General features: G+C 45.0%; 1 protein-coding gene across 1 annotated transcript; it reads left to right on the top strand.

Moving 5' to 3' along the window:
• The first annotated feature begins 3,762 nt into the window (after positions 1 to 3,762).
• ZBTB25 (zinc finger and BTB domain containing 25) lies at positions 3,763 to 18,253 on the top strand. The gene is made up of 3 exons (XM_066608182.1): positions 3,763 to 3,990; positions 10,697 to 10,874; positions 14,196 to 18,253. The coding sequence occupies exons 2-3, from the start codon at positions 10,702 to 10,704 to the stop codon at positions 15,325 to 15,327; spliced, it is 1,305 nt and encodes a 434-aa protein (XP_066464279.1). The 5' UTR covers positions 3,763 to 3,990; positions 10,697 to 10,701; the 3' UTR covers positions 15,328 to 18,253.
• The last annotated feature ends 1,539 nt before the right edge of the window (positions 18,254 to 19,792 follow it).

The following is a 19,792-nucleotide window of genomic DNA, read 5'->3' on the forward strand; positions in this document are numbered from 1 at the left end:
ACAACTGTGTTCTGTGCGATATTGCTGCGTTTTCTCACGGCGATATTGCGATTTTGTGGTGCTACAAAGTTACACGACATTGCATTGCTTTTTTGCTAGGATTTTCAGGGGGGCTTGAAAATAAGCCCTGGCTGCATTAACACAAAAACAATCCATTACCTAACAGGAACTGTCAGCTCCGCATGAAGAAGGCTTTTTAAGCCAAAACGTCGCTGACATTGGTGATGGGTGAATAAAAAAACCGCTGATTTCACTGCATCCTGATAGGCTGCCAGTTCTTCCCTACACGATTGAAGTACGTTTTGGAGGCATTGGTTTGAAGCTTCTTACTGGCGAATGCATGCAGGTCTGACCCACAACAGGGGAGAATACATGGTGCTGCTGATTTATCGCTCTATTCCGCACTTTTCCTCCTGCACTTCCACTTGTTTGTAGTCTTCTGCCGACTCTTCCTGATCAGGGGGTTCAAAAATCCCGCTACAGAAAGCACTGGCTGTGATTGGTTCTCGAGCGCTGCGACTCAGCCAATCACTGCAGTGCTCGATGAGCCAATCACAGCCATTCAATGGTTATAGTGATGTCGCTTCACAAGAAATTAACACGATTTTGTCAAATGTGTGAAAGTGACCTTAAAAAATCATAACTCTTTTATTTATTCATCTACATAGCTGTCTGAAGGCTTGATTTTCGTGGGACAAGTTGTATTTTTTAATGGTACTATTCAATGTACTATATAATGTACTAAATAACATTTAAAAAATTCTAGGTGGAATGAAATGGAAAAAAAAACCTAAATTCTGCCATCTTTGAATGCATCTTGTTTCTACGAAATACAGACTGCAGCAAAAATGACTGATAATTTTATTCCATGGGTCAGTACGATTACTACAATACCAAATTCATATTGCTTAGTTTTTCCGCTTTACTACTTTAATTTTTTTCAAAGATATTTAATTTTTAAAAATTATTCTCTGCTGTAATCTTCTGACAGCCATAAAGTCCGCCGCCTGCCATGACAACTACACGGCAACCCACGATCTCATCGCAGGGGGCCGTACAGGATCCCCGAACATCGGTTGGCACATTTAAATGCTGTTGTCAGAATTGGCAGCGTCATTTAAAGGGTTAACAGCTCTGATGAGCGGCACAGCTTATCTGAGCTGTTGCGGGCGGGTGTCGGCTGTAAGAAACTGCCAGCACCCGCGTTGTATGGAGCGGGATAAACCTGCGATCTCCCTTCATACATATCCCAAAGCTGCAGGACGCAACTGTACGTCCTGTAGCATTAGGGGTTAAAGACAGGTTTTTTTTTCTATTTGGTATATGAAAACGAGGATTTGCGTTCCCAAAATGGATCCCCCTGTTTGTACTGTGTTCAGAAACATACCCATTGTGGCCCTAATCTTATGTCTGTATGCACAACGGGGCCCAAAATGAAAAGGAGCAGCTGGTGGCTTTCAGAAAAGATATTTTACTTGAAGATCCCTTTACAGTTTTACAAGTTTGTGCTTTGGGATTTTTATGCGATGCATTTTTAACATTAGAAAGTCCCATTGACATGTGTGTAAGAGCCCTTGGTCTATAAAGGGGCTCTCAGAGGCTCCTTGTATGCAGTGACCTCTTTTTCCACTTGTGTAGAGCTTGTTGACCACTAGACACCTCTACGACACAATCAAAGAGATTTCACCCAGTTAACAAAGTTTGAGAGGGGTGCATTATTGGGATGCGAGAAGCTGCATGGTTGTATGGACGTAGTGCCCGCCCCCGAAGGCTGTTCTGACCAGACTGTTAGGAGGTGTTGGGACCACTGAATGCGTGAGGGCATACACATATGGCGACCGGGCTCAGGACGCCCCCTACAGACCACCAGTAGAGAGGATCGTCTTACAAGCACAAGCAGCTCCAACCGTTTCATTGTCCACCATCCAAAAACAGGTGGCGCCATCGTTACAGTCCTCTGTGTTTACCACAAGCATTTCCAGTTGCTTGTTCTAAAGGAAATTTGGTCTTACGGAGCCAATTCTATGTACTGCCTTTGACACCTACGCATCCTTGCCTCCGTTTGCAGTGGTATTGTGAACAAAGAAACTGGATGCTATGGAGTTGGAACCGTGTTGCCTTCAGCAATGACTCCAGGTTTAGTTTGGTCTTCATGTCTGGAGACCTCGGGGTGAGAGCTTCCCTTCAAGGGTTTAGTTTTCTGAAATAAATTATCCTTTTGCTGTGATATTGTAAGCGTAATTTAATAGCGTATTACAGACGCACAAGGGCAGATTCAGACAAGCGTATGCGCAATTACGCTTGCCGACATGGAGCATAGTTGCACCTGAACGAGGGGAATCTCATCCGCTTTGGCAGATTTTCAAACTCCGTACCAGAGCGCAGGAGTCTGGGAAAAACCGCGGGAAGATACAAACAGGTTTATCTGTTCTCAGCCGTACAATTAACAGCCGAGAAAAGAGCCAGCGAAAACGAAGCCAGTGAAATCAGTGGTTTGGTTTTGTCCCATAATACGGACATGATTATCATTAATTGTCTGAAACCGCCCTAATACTCAGTGAATGGAGTTAATGAAAGCACATTGATTTTCATAGATCCAGTCACACTTGCGTATACTACGTGTGTAAAAAAGAACGAATGGTATATTTTACCACGCATCATGTGTGATATAGCCCTATTGTTATTTATGGATGCGTAATAAATGCTGAACATACGCAACTACGTGGCATATGTGTGGTGTTTACACACGTCACTAAACAAGAGCGGGGGGGAAAAAAGGAAGACTGCGCATAACAGCGTGTGGCAGATATGCCATCATGCCGTACGTGGAGATAGGCCAGCTCATACATTGGTAAGACGTGTTATACGCTGGTGCGAGCCAGGCCTTAGGCACAATGTCCACAGGCGGATATGACTCACGGTATCTGCACAGGACATCCTCGTATCAAGCGCTCATGGGGAAGCATGGCCGTTCACAAGTTAATTAAAACATGCAGATTTGTTTTGCAGACCTTTTGGTCCAGACGCAGCAGCCCCATTTCTGTACGGTTCCCGCACGGACGGCTTCCATTGAAGTCAACGGAAGCCATCTGATCCACAGGAAAGATTAAAAAAAAAAAAAACTGTACTGTGCATGTCCGACAAAAGCTGTGAGGACCACGCAGCGTGCAAGACATCAGCACACAGAGGGCTCACCAGCCGCGGGCACGGGCGGATTACATGCAGGATTCCCCACACAGAATCCGACCCACCCATGGGCACGAGGCCTCTGACAGATTGCGGAATCCTGCAGCAGAATCCGTCTCTCCCAGCAGCGGGGCCCATGCAGACCTGCTGTCTCCTCTGTGCTGCGGATGGTGCGCACAGCGAGCCGTCGGACATGCGCAATACATATTTTTTTCTAACTCCTGTGATTGCGGACGGGTGGCGGATCAGACGGCTTCCACTGACTCCAGTGTAAGCCATCAGTGCAGAGGCCGCACAAACATGGAGAACACTGCGGCTTTCCTTCCACAATTGGTTTCCGGTAATACGCAGGAGGAGTCGATCTCCCATAGCAGGGTATGGGTGCCCGCTGTGAACATGCCCGTGGGCAGGAGCCCTCACTTATATCAATGTTACAAACACACAGAAAGGTTCTGCTCCTCTCTACCTATGGCTACCAACGATGTTTTACAAGAAGCCCTTCTAGTCTGAGGCCTCTGTGCTCGGTGGCCATGCCGTCCCCCTTGTCCCTCAGCCGCCCACTGCTATAGGAAGTGACAGCAGAAGCCGTCGTGAGGTGATGTGACACAGCTCTGCGCACACAGGCCATCTGCAGCTGCTCCTGGCGCCATCCAGTCATGTGACACTGCCCCCCACCGCTCTCCTGACTCGTCCGTACGTGTGGACGTCACAGCTCGGCCGTTGCCCGCCCAGCCGGTGTCTCCAGCAGCTGCAGCAGCCTGTACTGTGCGCGGATAGGAGAGTACGGGGAGCGGGGCATTGTGGGTAAGCGCTGGAAGCCGTTTCTCGTTCGCTTCCTGTGGAATTTTCCATGCAAGAGGGCGGGAAAAAGAGGGGCGGGGCCTGCGGGCCGCAGTGCTACAAGACATGGCGGCGGGGCCGTGTGCTGGGCTTGTTGACACGGGCTCCTAGCACTTTGTGGCCAGTGTGGAGAGGGCTAGCTCCTCGGCTTGTGCTCATTGTCTTCCCCAGGGCAGTCATGGCCGCAGGAGCTGCTGTTCTCTGCCGCCCCAGCCGTTACCATGGCTGGAGGGGCTTCTGTAGTTAACAATAAAGTGTATATATATATATATATATATATATATATATATGTGTGTTTAGGTGGAAGCTGTATCTTTCCCAGTCACGTGACAGGGTGGGCTAATTACGCGTTCAACTGTGTGTTTCCCGTGTTTTTTTACCCAATCCTGTTTATTTCGATGGGCGATTTGGTGTGTGATATACGTACTAAAATGGCGAAACTCGGACGAGCTGCGTGCGATTCATATAATACGCAGCGACATAATGCTAGTGTGAGGCCCCATTGAAATAAATGGAGGTTTATTGCTGCGTGTTTCACGTGCGCGTAATATGTGGGGGAAAAAACGTGTGGGAGTGGCCTGACGTGTAGAACGTGTAGCCATAGGGGCGAGCACACACGTGTTTCTATACCGCGAGTGTCCGTAGGACGTTCTAATGTTAACGCACAAAAATCACAAGGCACCAACTTGCGATGCGTTTTTAACATTGGAAAGTCTCATGGACATTCGCGTTAAAAAAACCGCAAGTGGGTAGGAGCCCTAACGCCGCGTTCACACGGGACGGATTTGCTGCGGAAATTGCATGTGTAATTTCTGAGTGGCAGATCCGCCCGCAGCTCCTAATCCCGGGATTAGCCAGTCACGTGGACGAGATTTTGCAAAAATCTCGTCCACACAGGGCGGTCAATCCGTTGCGGCAAAGCCGCGCTGAGCTGGCACTGCGGCGAGGAATAGACAGCCACAGCATGCAATTCTTTTTTTATTTCCGCTGCGGCCTCACTCCTCTCTATGGGGAGAGAAAGCCACAACGGAATGCCGCGGCCGAACTGCTCCAAAACCTGCAGCAAAATGCCACGGGGTTTGAAGCAGTGTCGTGGAAATCTTGCGGCTTTTCGGTGCGGCCAAACCGCGGGATTTACGTTCTGTGCGAACCCAGCCAAAGGGTGGCACGGACACGAAAATTTTTGTGTGTGTCTGGAAAATGTTTTTTAGGACTTGCCTTATCTTTGTCGCACATTTTTTTTAAACATAGAAGTAAGATAGGGCAGGACAGAATCCGCAACCAAATCTGTAGCAAATCAGCTGTGTGTGAACGCCCCCCTGGGGCTTACCGGATCGTGTTCCGTTATGCGGCCGTGATAATCATCAATGATTCGTTCTCACTAGGGGTATTCTCGCCCGTTAATAGGACAGGTGAGAGAAGAAATGGCACGTGCTCCATCTTTCTCGCAGGTAGTTAATACTACGTACAAGAAAGATTGGGCAGGCCCTGTCCTCCCTTTTGTTTTTTTTCAAATTCGCACGAGTTTGAAAGGTTCTAAAAAAAAATAAAAAGATTTTTATGCAATTACACTTCGTAACGTAGCGACGAGCGTAGTTGCCCATGTGCCTGTGTGAAGAAGACTTTAGGCCACCTTCATACAGATCGAAAATGCCGTGGAATTTCCGATGCAGGAATCACAGCAGAAATTCCGCAGCATTCACAATACGGGCCATGGGATAAGATTTCGGAAATATCTTTCAGATGGTACAGAAAATTGTCACTCAGCCACCATGCAAGAACCACGGCTGAAGTCAGAGTGGCCGGGCGGTCAAGTGCACAATGAACCGCACGTAACCGCCCGCATGGAACTCGGACAGGGAGTCGCCACGTAAGGTCAGGATTCAATTGTCTTTATTCTAAGGCCTTACAGCTGTATTTTTTATATCCTGGAAAACCCCTTTAAAATCTGCAGCAAATCTGCAGTCAAAAGCGCAGCTAAGTCCACGACACTTAGGTGCTGATTGTGTCACTATGGATTTAAAGCGTATTTGCTGCAGGTTTACTGCTGCGGAAAGCCTGCAACAGATACGCACCATGTTAGGCCTCATGTCCACAGGGAAAATCAGGCCCGCTACGCATTCTCCATGTAGAATCTGTAGCGTGTCCCTCCCGCCCCGCGGACATGAGGCATTAAAATCAGAATAAACTCACCTGCTGCGGTCCTCGCGTCTTCCCTTCTTCGCGGCCGGATCTTCTTTCTTCGGCCCGGCGGATGTGCTCAGCACGCCGGCTGCGTCCCGCGCGCATGCGCCGGCCACATCCGCCGGGCCGAAGATCCTGCCACGAAGGAAGGAAGACCTGCATCGCCCAGAGCAGGTGAGTTTAATTCAGGCGCGGGTCTCCTGCGGATCCGGACAGCTTCCATAGGCTTCAATAGAAGCCTGCGGGAGCCGTCCCCTCGGGAGACCCGCACTAAAATGGAGCATGTCCATTTTTTTTCATGCTCCAGAAATTTTTTAATTCACTTTTATTGACCATCTGCGGGTATTTATCTACCCGCGGGTGGTCAATGCATTCCTATGGGGCGCGGATCCGCGTGCAGTTGATCCGCTGCGGATTTTAATTGTTCTTTTTCCCGTGGACATGAGGCCTAAGGGCAAATTAAGAATTAAAATCCGTAGCGTTTTTCCCGCACGCGGATCCGCGCCCCATAGGAATGCATTGACCACCCGCGGGTAGATAAATACCCGCGGATGGTAATTAAAGAATATCTGGAGCATGAAAAAAAATGGACATGCTCCATTTTAGTGCGGGTCACGCTTGTGGGAGCTCATAGAGCACATAGAGCTCAGTTGATCTCCCACATGATAAATAAAAGACAATTACAGTGCATCCGCAGCCCAAATCCACGTTACAAATCCACAGCGGATCTGATTTTCCTCGTGGACATGAGGCCTTAAGGTTGCCTTCACACTTCCGATTAAATAGCGCGAAAAGGCAGAAGTAGGAAACCCATGCTTTTCAATTTATTCATTCACATCTACGATGTTTTCTATCATGCGATGTTGCAAGATTTAGAAATCGCTGCCTGCCCTGTCTTTCTGTATTTTGCTATTTTTTATCTGGCATGTTTCCCTATGCAGCCTTTGTTTTATCCCAATGCACAAACATGCGATTTTCGTGCGATGCGTTTTTAACATTAGTACAAATTTATGGTCATGTTTGCTACCCTCAAGAATGGATTGAACCTCCGCCCGGGATTCTTGCATAAGTAGAAAATATGAAAGGTCTCTGAAGGAGTTCAAGAGGGATGTCCTCCTCCGAATCATTAAAAATTGTGGGGTTTTTTTGTTTGTTTTTTCCTTTTGCTTTAAAACTTCATAAAAATGTTGAACTTGACTTGTAATAATGTTGCCATCCACTAGGTGGTGCTGCATCTCCTGCCATGTGCAGGTTGAAGGAGAGATGAGACACATCATAAAACTGTCCTGAGCTCAGTGGACTGATTTACAATGTATGTCTCCGCTGTTTTTTTGTTGTTTTAAGTTTTCAGTGCAAAACAGTCCCAAATTTCTGTGTGTGAACATTTATTTAGATCAAGAGGAATGTGTTCTCCTCCCCTCTGCATCTGTATGTTATAATTATGTGCCATCCAAACTAGTTTCCTTCAATAGCCTGACGAAGGGTGCGAGATATCCCCGACAGCTTGCTGTAACATCATACATTTTTGTTAGCCATTATAAGGTATCATATCTACAAGATGACTTGGTTTCTCGCTCTGAGATCAATCACACTTTGCTCTACCGACTAACACCGTACCAAACCATTTTTTTTCATTTTAACATTAGAAACTCTTATTGTCTATCAAGCATCACTGGCACCAAAACAACTCATGAGCACATATGCGATTTTTGTCGTGATTTTTTAGTGGCAACATCGCGATCGCCAGTGTGAAGGAGCCCTTAGGCTGGATTCACACAGGGCGGATTAGCCAGCCATGTTGATGAGATTTCTCAGAAATCTCGTCCACACGGGACGGCTAATCCGCTGCGGTAAATCCGGTTGAAGCTGCGGCAGCCGCGGTTTCAAAAGAAGCAGCATGTCTATTTACTTTCGTTTTTTTGTTTATTTATGTTACGGCCGCGCTCTCATCTATGGGAGAGCCGGCCGCAACGGAAAAGCATGCGGCCGGGCCGCTTCAAAGCCGCCGCGGCTTAAACCGCAGCGGTTCTCCCGGCGGAAATCTTGCCGTTTTTGCTGCGGCCAAACCGCGAGATTTCCAACGAAAATACGCCCCGTGTGAATGCAGCCTTAGGGTGCATTCACATGTCATTGATTCACTGCAGATTGTTTGATTTTGGTGCACATTTGCAGATTTCACTCTTTGGGAACATTCACATGTAGCTGATTTGCTGTGATTTTTTTGCAGCTCAAAAAATCCTTTGCAATTCTGCATCACAATCCGCTCCAGGTTTCAGCACCTTCAATTTAAATTTAACTAATGGCTCTTTCACACAGGTGTCAGCGTTTTCATGTTCGCCCGTTGGCGATGTAACAACACGTGAACAGACACACAAGTATAACGTTTTTGCATGCTCGTTTAGATGGCCTGAGCCCGGCATATATACACTGAGTCCGCAATGCCGTCGGGCGGGGGAGACAGTTTAGCTCTGCTAAATTGTCTTCCCCTTTCTTCCCCCTCGCTGGCTCTCAGCAAGGGGAAGAGACGGGACAGGACAGGAGCTTAACAATTAGCTCTGCTCCTGTCCCGCTCTCTCCCAATGCAAACAGCCAGCAAGGGGCGGAGAGGAGGAGAGAAGGGGGAGGGAGTTTAGCAGCCACGCTGCTGAACTCCCTCCCACCTCCCTTCTCTGGCTGCTGTCATTGGCTCCCGTAGGAGCACCCAGCGCTGTATTGGCCGGCTGGGCGCTTTTACGTTGTGGGGATACGCCCGTTTGATCTGATGCATTGGAATCCAATGCATCAGATGGTAGAGTATATCGGCCGGACGTGAAAACGGCGGCCGATATACACTCGTGTGAATAAAGCCTAAGGGTGGTTTCAGACGGTCATATGCGCAACTATGCTCGCCGCTACGGAGTGTAGTTACGATGAACAAGTTGTTTTATTTTTCACTCACCGTTCAGACTCTGCAACATAGCGCAGGAATTTGAAAAAAATAGTGGGAAGATAGGTCCTGCCCTATCATTCCTGCGCCTGGTTAATGCTACACAGTGGGAAACATAAGGCAAGTCCTAGCTTTTTTTGCCCGTACAATTAATGGGTGAGAATTCTGATAGTGAAAACGTAACCATTGAAATCAGTGGTTTAGCTTTGTCCCGCTATGCGGACGTTATCATCACATCCACACAACGGGAGAAAAACACAGCCATGTGTTTAAGCCCTCCAAGTGTTACATTTGCAGCTAATATACACCCAGACCAATAAAATCTGCAGCAAATTGTGCGGACTTTATGCGAAAGTTTTCAGCTGCAGCAAATCAGCTACATGTGAAGCATCCTAATTCGCGTGGTTTCACAGGATGTTTTTTGAATAACGCATATTTTTGTGAACAAAATAAACTGTGGCCAGATGTCACTTGAAAGTCTTTATGGACATATAAAACACTCTACAAACAATGGCCCATGTTTAGGCCGTATGCACCTGGTAGAGAGGGAATCTGCATGCGGAATCCAGCCCTAGCAGCAGCGGTGTGTCCGCACGTACCTTTCATTTGTTTTCTTCATCTTTCCTGCGGATGGTTCGCACGGCTTGCCGATGGACATGCGCAGTGCAGATTGTTTTTCAAAAATTTTTTCTACCACTAGGCGATGATGCGGAATCCGCGACCTGTCCGCAATGCTAATTGTGGACGGGCCACAGATCAGACGGCTTCCATTGACTTCATTGGAAGCTGTTCCTGTGGAGCCCGCACAAAAATGGAGCATGCTGCGATTTTTCCTCTGCTCGCGGAAACCGCAATTGGTTTTGCAAGTGTGCAGGGAAAAGCATTTTTTCATAGCAGCATTTGCAGCAGATCCACGTTGCAGACGCCCACCGCGGTTTCCGCAGCAAAAATACCCCCCATGTGCAGACGACCTTACTAGAGCTGATCTAAAAGTTGGTATAAACTTCGAACAGGTAGTCTGAAGATGCGCCAAACATCACAGTGGCGCACATTGTATGATAGAATTTGTGTATATTGCTATAGACTTGACACTTTTCTGTTACGCCAATTTATGATTTACTTACTTTTGATCATTATTTTGTGCCAAAAAGCTTGAGCATGGAAGTAATAAAACTGGCTCATTTTAGCAATCAACAAAACTGTGCCTGTAGCAAGGCGCAAGTATCTGTTCTTGGTGCAAATCAATAATACATTTGTCTCACACAGAAGGTCACTACAGCAGAATTTTAGTGCAACAACAGGGGTAAATGTGGGGTATTGCATTTTTGTTTGTGGCATACCATTTTGTTAGTACACGTACCAGTCTAGTATTTACCAAAAGGACACCCTTTTTACATACTTTGGGTGCTTTGGAGCCTATGGACACATTAGAGGTAAACATGGAGGAATACGTCCAACATATACCTATGGCCTGTATGAAAACAAAATGTGACCTGAGCCTTGTGGATCGTTTCTTGCTTTCCTACTCACTTTTTCATAATGGCTGTTTGTTATTTGCAGGAAGGATGGATCAGTCTAGCCACAGTCTGGTTCTACTCCAGCAGTTGAATATGCAGCGAGAGTTTGGATTCCTCTGTGACTGCACAGTAGCTATCGGGGATGTGTATTTTAAAGCACACAGGGCTGTTCTTGCTGCCTTTTCCAACTATTTCAAGATGATCTTCATCCATCAGACCAGGTGCTGACATTATCTTTTATCTTACAGGTTTATTTCCTTGCTTTCTTCTGTTGTCCTGCTTCCCTTATTTACAGTATATCTTCACATAAAGCAGTTTGATTTCATAGTCCTAGAAAATTACACAGACTTGGAATATAAGCTTTCATAGTAGGCATAGTGTTAGGCCCCCTATCCATGGGCGTGATTCCATCGGCAGTAAATCGCCGGCAAATCACTCCGTCTGAAGCTTTCCATAGCAACGCTATGGAAAGTGTCGGCCCCCTGTCCACGAGCAGAGAATCATTGTGATTCCCTGCAGTCAGCCTATCTGTCAGATAGGCTGACTGCGGAGATTCATCTGCTGACTCCTGCTCCCGGGCGGCGGCTCCCGCGGCAGAGATTCGATGCGGGACTTTGCAACGCCCGAGGACAGGGGGCCTTATACCAGTCCGCTCACTCCGATCCACTAACACATTCAGACTAAACGGCCCTCTAATACGAACCTCACATGCTCGCCTCCTGGACTTCACAAGAGCAGCACCCATCCTCTAGAACGCTCTACCCCAAGGCATCCGGACAATTCCCGATGCACGAAATTTCAGACACACCATAAAAATGCACCTCTTCAGGGAGGCATTCTAAATCACCTGACCTAGTCCCCCTGCCCCTCCCTAGGGCTCCCCACACCCTCCACCCTGCCTATCACATACGACCTCTACCACTGCATGTCCTCACCGCCCCAGGCTTCTAATAACTGAATTCCACATGAAATTCTCTACTGCCTGTATTCCTCATGCCTCGCTTTCCCTCCCCCCTTGTACCTCCTGTATCACCCCCACCCCATTTGTTTCAAATTGATTGTATTTCACATGCAATTGTTGTATTGTTTGCATTTATCCCATGTCTGAAAGCGCTGTGGAATAAGTTGGCGCTATGCCAATAAAGATTATTATTATACCAACCACGTTAAATTCTAATAGAGGGATCTCCTAGCACCCATAGTATAATGAGGTTGTCCAACACTTTTGGGATGTTTTCTGTTGATTAGTGGTGGATCCCCGCCGATCCATAAACTGATAATCTATCTTGTGCTTAGGTCATCAATAGAAAAAATGACCAAAGTCCCGGACAATTCCTTTAAAGAGGTTGTTTTACCAAAATAATTAAATTGTAACAGATAACAATAACTGCGGATTGCTTAGTGATTGTCTTTGTGGCTCGTTATTGTAGTATTACATGTAGGCCTTTCAGATGAATGCCCAGTCATGTAATAGAAGGAGTTGCCAGGTTTCTCCAGAGCACTGTGGGTTACATGCTACAGATGACTATATTTTACCTGCCAGTCGCAATGGAAACCTGAGAAAACAAGGCCTAAATGTAAGCGTGCGTGAACAAAACCTAAAGGTGTTCCAGATGTTGCAGATTTGCAGTGCATATTGTGCACCATAAATCTCTAGCCAATTATAGTACAGCGCAATACATGTGAATAGTGTTTTGAACATGCAATGCACATTTAGCATAAACTTTCTACATGGAAAAATGTACATGCTGTGGATTTTCGCTGCAGATTTCTCTTTATTGTATAAGGATGAAATCCTTATCCACAGAAAAATCTGCAAGAAACACTTTTTGTGCATATGTGTCACGATAGTGTCGCTTTAATAGAAAAATGGAGATGATCCACTGCTGTTTATGAACTTTTATGATATTTGAATTTCCATAGTATGGCAGGAACCACACAGTGAATTTTAAAGGGGTTGTCTGCTTTAGAAAACCTATTTTCAAGTACACTATCCTACCAAAGGTAATTGGGCACCTGAGCAAGAATGAAAAATAGTATTTATTTACATATGTTAATACTTAGTGGGCCTCCTTTGACCCTATTGACATTGGATCCTCTCCGTGGTATACTTTCTACTAACATCTGATACACGTCAGCTGGTATTACCCTCCATTTATACTGCAAATGCCAGTAAGTTCTCTCAAAGAAGGACTCCGTTCATATTTCCTGACCCGTCATTCCAGTTTGACCCAGGTTGGAACTCTGTGCAGCCAGTCCAATCATAGAACTTTCATATCCTCAAACCAATTTAAAATTTTGTTGGATTTGTGATAAGGTGTCTTGTCTTGTTAGAAGCATTGCTGACCATTCCCAGAGTATTACCACATTGTAGGCAGCACATTATTGTCTAAAATGTCAAAGTATACCTCCGAGTTCATGGTTTTACTAACCGACCAAGACCATTCCACGTAAAACATACTCAGACCATAACAGAACCTTCACTGTACTTAACTGTTGGCACACCACACTTAGGCAAAAGGCGTTCCCCAAACATCCTCCACACCAAAGTACATTCATCTGATTTGATTGAGTACCATGATTTGTCACTCCATAGAACATTCTTCCATTGCTCAACTGTCCAATGACGGAGCTCTTTGCATCCTTGTAGATGGGCCAATGCATCTTTGTTGAGAAAGCTCTCCAGATGTTTACAGGATGAATGGAAGGAAAGTCCAACTGAAGTGTATCAGACATCAGTAGAAAGTATGCCACGGAGAGTATCCAATGTCATTAGGGCCGAAGGAGCCCCACTAAGTATTAACATATGTAAATAAATACTACTTTTGTTTCTTGCTCAGCTGTCCAATTACTTTTGGTAGGATAGTGTACACTATTGTAGGTGAGATATATCCAAATTTCTGTATAGCACAGGAACGTTTCTAACAATAGGTGAAAAGCTTCCAAGGACCAGACTCCAAGCTCTCAGCAGAGACCTACAAAAGAAAGATGGTGCAGCACTCCAATATCTTGATGAGATGTGCAAGGTTTATTCACCTACAGTTTTTTTGCAGCAACATTTCAGCTGCTCATTGGAACTACATGGAAAAAGAACTGAAACATTGCTGTAAAACCATAGGTGAATTAACCTTGGTCTCATCAAAGATACTAGAGTGTTGCTTCTTTTTTCGTCCGCCTGCAGACGGCCGGGTCGGATCCCCGAGAATTCTCGCAGCGGGACCAGACCTGAACCCCTGCAGAGACCAGCGCGGCACTCACCTCTCCCACGGCTCCGGCTTTTTGATGTGCCGGCTGCCGTCACTGTGCGAGCCTTGCGCAGAAATAGAGCATGCCGCGCAGACAAATCGCGGCCGTTTGCCTCGGATTGCGTTATCTAACGCACTCCTATGGCAGCTTCCACAGGCAGAAATTCTGCAGGAAATCCCGCCACAGAACTTCCGCCCGTGTTCAGGGGGCCTTAGTAGTTGAGATATATTTGCTAAGGTGTTTATTATTTTAGCACCTTTCTTACTTTCCACTAATATGTTTATCTTCTCTTACAGTGAATGCATTAAGATTCAGCCAACTGATATTCAGCCAGACATATTCAGCTACCTTCTACACGTCATGTACACAGGGAAGAGCCCCAAACAAAGTGTTGACAAGTACCGATTGGAGGAGGGAGTGAAATTTCTTCATGCTAATTTCCTCACAACACCATCAAGTGAGCCATCACAAGTGTTACCTTCAGACACTATACAATCATCTAACTTATATGGAATACAGATATCAACAGCCCAAAAAGCACCAAAAGAAGGTGTTCACATGAGGAAGAACCAACCAAGTGCTCAAAGGCCAGTCCCCCAAGGAGAACACCCTCAGCTACAGTTGTCTCTTGCCATCGGACTAGAAGGTGTAGGCTCTGAACAGCAAAGCTCACATTTTACAGGCCAGATCGGTGCCACTATACAATCAATAGAAGACATCCAAAAGAGTGTGAGGTCCATAAAGCAGGAGACCAGTGAACCTGAACCTATAGGGTCCCCACACCAATCACTCCCTCCTTCAGAAGATGTGGAGCCAAACCTCATTACATCTAGCAACAGAGTATATTCCTGTCATTACTGTGGGGAGCACTTTGAGTCTCGTCTTACTTTGAGAGATCACTTGCATATTCATGTATCTCAGTCACTTCCATTTGGGGTTCCGACATCTATCCTAGAAAGCGATGATCTTGGGGAAGTCCGTCCCATACTTGAAAACATTGAAAATACTGACAGTTGCCGACTTGGGGGCTACCTTCTAAACAGAACTGAAGAGTCACTTCTAAATACAAGCCATGCAGAACAGCTCCAACTCAATCAATTATCTTTCGTCACAAAAGACACAGATCCTATAGAACTAAACTTTTCATTTTTACGTAAGAGGAAGTTCAATTGTACAGTGTGTGGACATCGATTTGCCAGAAGGAGCCAGCTGCTGGAGCACGTATACACGCATAAAACAAAGTCACACAACCTTAACAAGTACCAGAGAATTGATAATCAGATGGAGCAGAACTTGCACAGCTATTGTAGCAACATCACTGATATCAGCCAGAAAGATTCTGACCTGCTGCTGGAACCTCCCAATTTCCTTGGAGAAGAGGAACCCACAGATTCACAGGAAAATGTGGAGTCTGTTCTAGTAGAATAAAATATATGTCTGTTTTCTGAGAAGCAATTCTTCAATATTTTCCTGCGCAAAATAACTCTACTGGGAGAGAACCGTTTTGCTTGTATGTTGTAATTATATTTTACAATTGATTTAAAGAGGGTATTCTATGATTAAATATTACTTTTCTGTTAGGTCATGCAAAACATTACAGTTTTTCAATATGAGTCTAAAGGCATATTCACAATCATTTCTTTAATGTCTACATGTCTCTAAAATGAAACAACTTTGCAATGGGTCTTAAAGGGTCACTCCAGCAAAAACACATTTTCCATCACTACGCTTCTCGCCTGCTTGTCACACTCTGGAGGTCTATCACTCACTTCTATTCAGTGCAGCCTCTTGTCAGATGCTTATCAGACACTCTTGATTTTTAGATTTCTCCTTACTTACTTTTCCACCGTGTAGCATTCTAGTGATGCATCATTAGAGCATCACATGACCAGCTAGAGCCAGTACCATCTCTGCCTGCTAGGAGAAAACTGTAATTATCATTACCCTCTATAGTCACCTAAATAATCTAAATACCATAAGTATACAATCAAAAGGATGAAGTCTCATCTTCATTATAATTATGTGATAGCAGCCTCTAATCATCAGCAATAACTGTGATAGGAGTTTCTGTATACCCCCTATGGAGAGCCTGTGTGGTACAGTTGATGCAGTTCAATCACACATGAATTATCTTTGGTCATGAAGAAGTGCCTTCTTGAGAGAGCACAAATCTAAGTAAATTTCAGTCACTTTGGGATCACATGACCCACTTTAAAAAAAGAACTGCAGACATTTTTTCAGAAATGATAAAAGGAAATAACTAACCAAGGTAATACTAGCCGACTTACCCAGAACCTGAAAGTGCCTTTACACACACTGCCTTTTCTACAGTAGAGCGTACAGTCTACATGATAGGCGCTGTCATGTTCTGTCTAAGGGCATAGCAATCTGGAGGGAGATCATATGATCAGCAGATGGGGTCTTGCCGAAATGATTGAATGTTGCACTCCAGTCTCACATGACTGTCGGGAAGTGCAGGGGGAGTCAAGATCCAAAGTGAACACTGTTTTTATTTTAAATCTATTGCAAATTGACCACTCAAGCATCAATCTATATTTTTTTTGTTGCGCAGACAAGCCCTTTGAACTGTACCGGGTCTGTTTGTTGCCTGTTAACATAGAAGCACATAGACCCGTACAGAAGCTGTAGAAACAAAACGATAGGAAGATTTTAATGTACACATATTTCAAAGTTGCTTCATTTTTCATTTAATTGGCAGTAAGACAATAAAAAAAATGATTCTGAAGGTGCATATAGAGTTGAAATCAAATGCTCCTGTGTCTAGATATTGCTGTTACATTCTTCTTATAGCACCCCCTGGTGTTCTTTTGATTTTACATCCACATAATGTCCAGAGTTGGTGGTCGCACGTGCTCAGTAGCTCAATTCCACGTACACAAGTGCTGAAGTCATTCCTGCTATGGTGCAGGCCAGCCTACAAGAATCAGAGCATTAGAAGCAGCTTTTTCTTACCAAAACTGGACATTTTATATGGACGTTCTGAAAAGGAACCAAAAGAACAGCGGGGGCGCTATCTCAAGTAACTAACAGCAATGTTTAGACTCAGAAACGTATATTTAAGAATGATTCCAACTAAAATCTTGCAATTTATTTGGTGTCATCTAACAGAGAAATGTAGTATTTAATCATGGGACAAGCCTTGTAATATTTGTAGAAACTCTGTCTGTTCCTACGAAGCTAAAGTAGAGACATTACCCATCAGGGTGCTCCTTAAAGTGGTTGACCTGTTAATACATCATCGAGGAGGATCATCCGCTCGGGACACCCTTCTAGTAGTGATAGCAAAGAGCAAGTTATGATGTGACTATGTATTACATTTGAATAGATACCATATAATACTATATTTCCACTGTACTGTACTGTACACGGCAGCTTTCCTTGGGGATGTCAGCTGATTGGTAGATCATCGAAAAGGTTCCCCACATGGGTCAATCCAATCAGCTTTGTCAATGTAGAAAGCAGTACTGTTTTTATTTGATGTTGTGTTTTTAGAGCTCTTTTTTTTGGCCGACATATTTACAGAAATCCTGATGGACTTCATTAAAATCAGTGGGGTCTGTCAGCGACTATTTAGAGCCACTGGCAAAAAAAGGATTTGTCAGTATCCTAAATGGAAGCCATGGCTAGTGTGAACAGAACTTTATATACAGAATCCATAGAATTTGTAATATTACTGGTGATTTTTAGCACTCTGAATGCTATACATTTTGAGAGATTTAGCATTGTCTCGCCGTGGTCATTTATGATCTATTATTTTAGGTTAACCATTTGCAATCCAATTTTGGATTCAGGGTTTCCTATGGGGCTTTCTTTTTCTGCCATTATACAATGGCGCCATCTGCTGGCTAGAGCCAGTACTGCGGTATGGGACATGCCGGAAAGGCCCCTGACAGCAGAGCGGCCGGCAATATACAGTAAGAATACCCTGCCGGATGTCTTCCGACATCAGAGCTGCACAGGCTTCAACCAGAATGTAGGAATACGTCAGACAGTGGATTGGAAAGGGTTAAAGCCCCATATGTGATGGCTGTGTGAGTTTAAGACGTTCCTTCTTGGAAAAGTCTTTTCAGAAAAACAATGAACCTATCCCGGAATATATTGGTCAGTTGAATGGTTCATCCTGCCATGTTCTCTGGGTGTCCTATGATAAATGTGATAATTCCTTTATATAATGTAGTGCACAATATGTGTGACCCTAAACATCCAGTGTCTGCATGATAATGACAAGATGTATTCTTTGTTTCTGGTTAACAAGTACAGTATTTGTTTCTACAACATTTAGTACTAATGTGTTTGTTACAATGATCTTCTGTGACAATCTCTAATATATTGTGGTGGGAACTGACAAAAGAGTTGTGGATTCATTTGCCTATATTTCTTTATATATGATGGTAACTTGCAGCGAACCAACTGATGTGAAGTTACAACTACACTACCGGTGCATGCTGAAAGCTGTAGTTTTATAATAGCTGCAGGTTACAGATTCCTGATACAGAGTATGCAGTACTTCTGAATTATAATGTAATATGGACATATACTGTTTCTCCTTATGGCTCCGATTTCATATGTTTGTAGTTGGATTCGTATAGATATTTGTGGAGTGCTCAGGTCAATGTCCTATTGATTCCATAATACAGTACTATGTTCATCAGACCTTATTCTCTTGGTAAGAATGGCCTGGATACATTTTGTTCTATTTATTCTAAAAAGTGCTCTCATTACGCCGAGATAGAAGAAAGACTGTAGGGTATTTATAGAAACATTTCAAATTAAAAGTTTCTAGGTCACTGCTAATTACATAGACACTAATTAGGCACCTTGTGCTAGATTAAATTTGTAGGCTATTCTGGATGACAAGTCCTAAAGATTACTGGTGTAGGGTATATACCAAGGGACCTATAGTAGGGCCACTATATCTTGCCTCCAAGCTAGAAACTTGGTTGTCCTCAATTGTGTCCCACAAAGTAGAGCGCTATAAAAGTAATCTCCGGTATGACTGAACCAAACATCTCTGTTGTACCTATAGCTAAATGATAAGGCAAGGAGATAGAAAACTCAGCTTCTCAGTAATTTGTACAGCCACATCCTGTTCTGTTCACAGTCAGCCCGTTGTGCTGACATCTAGTGCCCAGTGTTGAAACTGCAATGTTGATATTTTTTTGTGCATTAAGGGTGCCTGCACACGAACAGAATTTCCATCGCGTTATTTTAGGCACATTATCTGCCCCAGATCGCAGCCAATATACTCCTATGAGGATCCGCAGTTGTCCCCAGACGGACGGATTTGTATCGCGTTTTTTCACGCGCGTGAAAAAATCTGCGACCTGTTCATTTGGGTCGGATTCTGCGCGTGAAGCCTCCAATACAAGTGAATGGGTGCGTTTTTTCACGCAGTACATCCGCAGTGCAGCTGCAGATGGAGTCACTGGTTGCTATGACTACAGGAAGTAGGCGTGGTAGGAGGCGTCCTAACACACAGCACAGAGCTTCACAGGCAAATTTGTAGAGGGAGATAGGTAGTATTTCTTGCCAATGCAGGATGTAAGAATGCAAAATCTGTAGTAATGAATTCCTCTTGTAAATTTTTTGCAGTGACTGAAATAGGCCGCCTGCAGACGAGCGGGTTGAATCTGGCCGCGGGACCCGACCCGAGAGCCTGCAGGGACGAGCGCGTACTCTCCCGCGCCTGGCGGCCCCAGCTCTTTCATGTGCCGGCTGCCGCGCAGCCAGCGCATGCGCAGACCGGAGCCGGCGGCCGGGTGAGTGTGAGCCCCGCACAAAAATAGGACATGCCGCGGTTTGTTTGCCGCGCGAGATTTCGCACGGCCAAACCACGGCCGTCTGCATAGGAGTGCGTATTGTAATGCACTCC

Source organism: Eleutherodactylus coqui, chromosome 6 (genome assembly GCF_035609145.1).
Source record: "Eleutherodactylus coqui strain aEleCoq1 chromosome 6, aEleCoq1.hap1, whole genome shotgun sequence".
Lineage (NCBI taxonomy): Eukaryota > Metazoa > Chordata > Amphibia > Anura > Eleutherodactylidae > Eleutherodactylus > Eleutherodactylus coqui.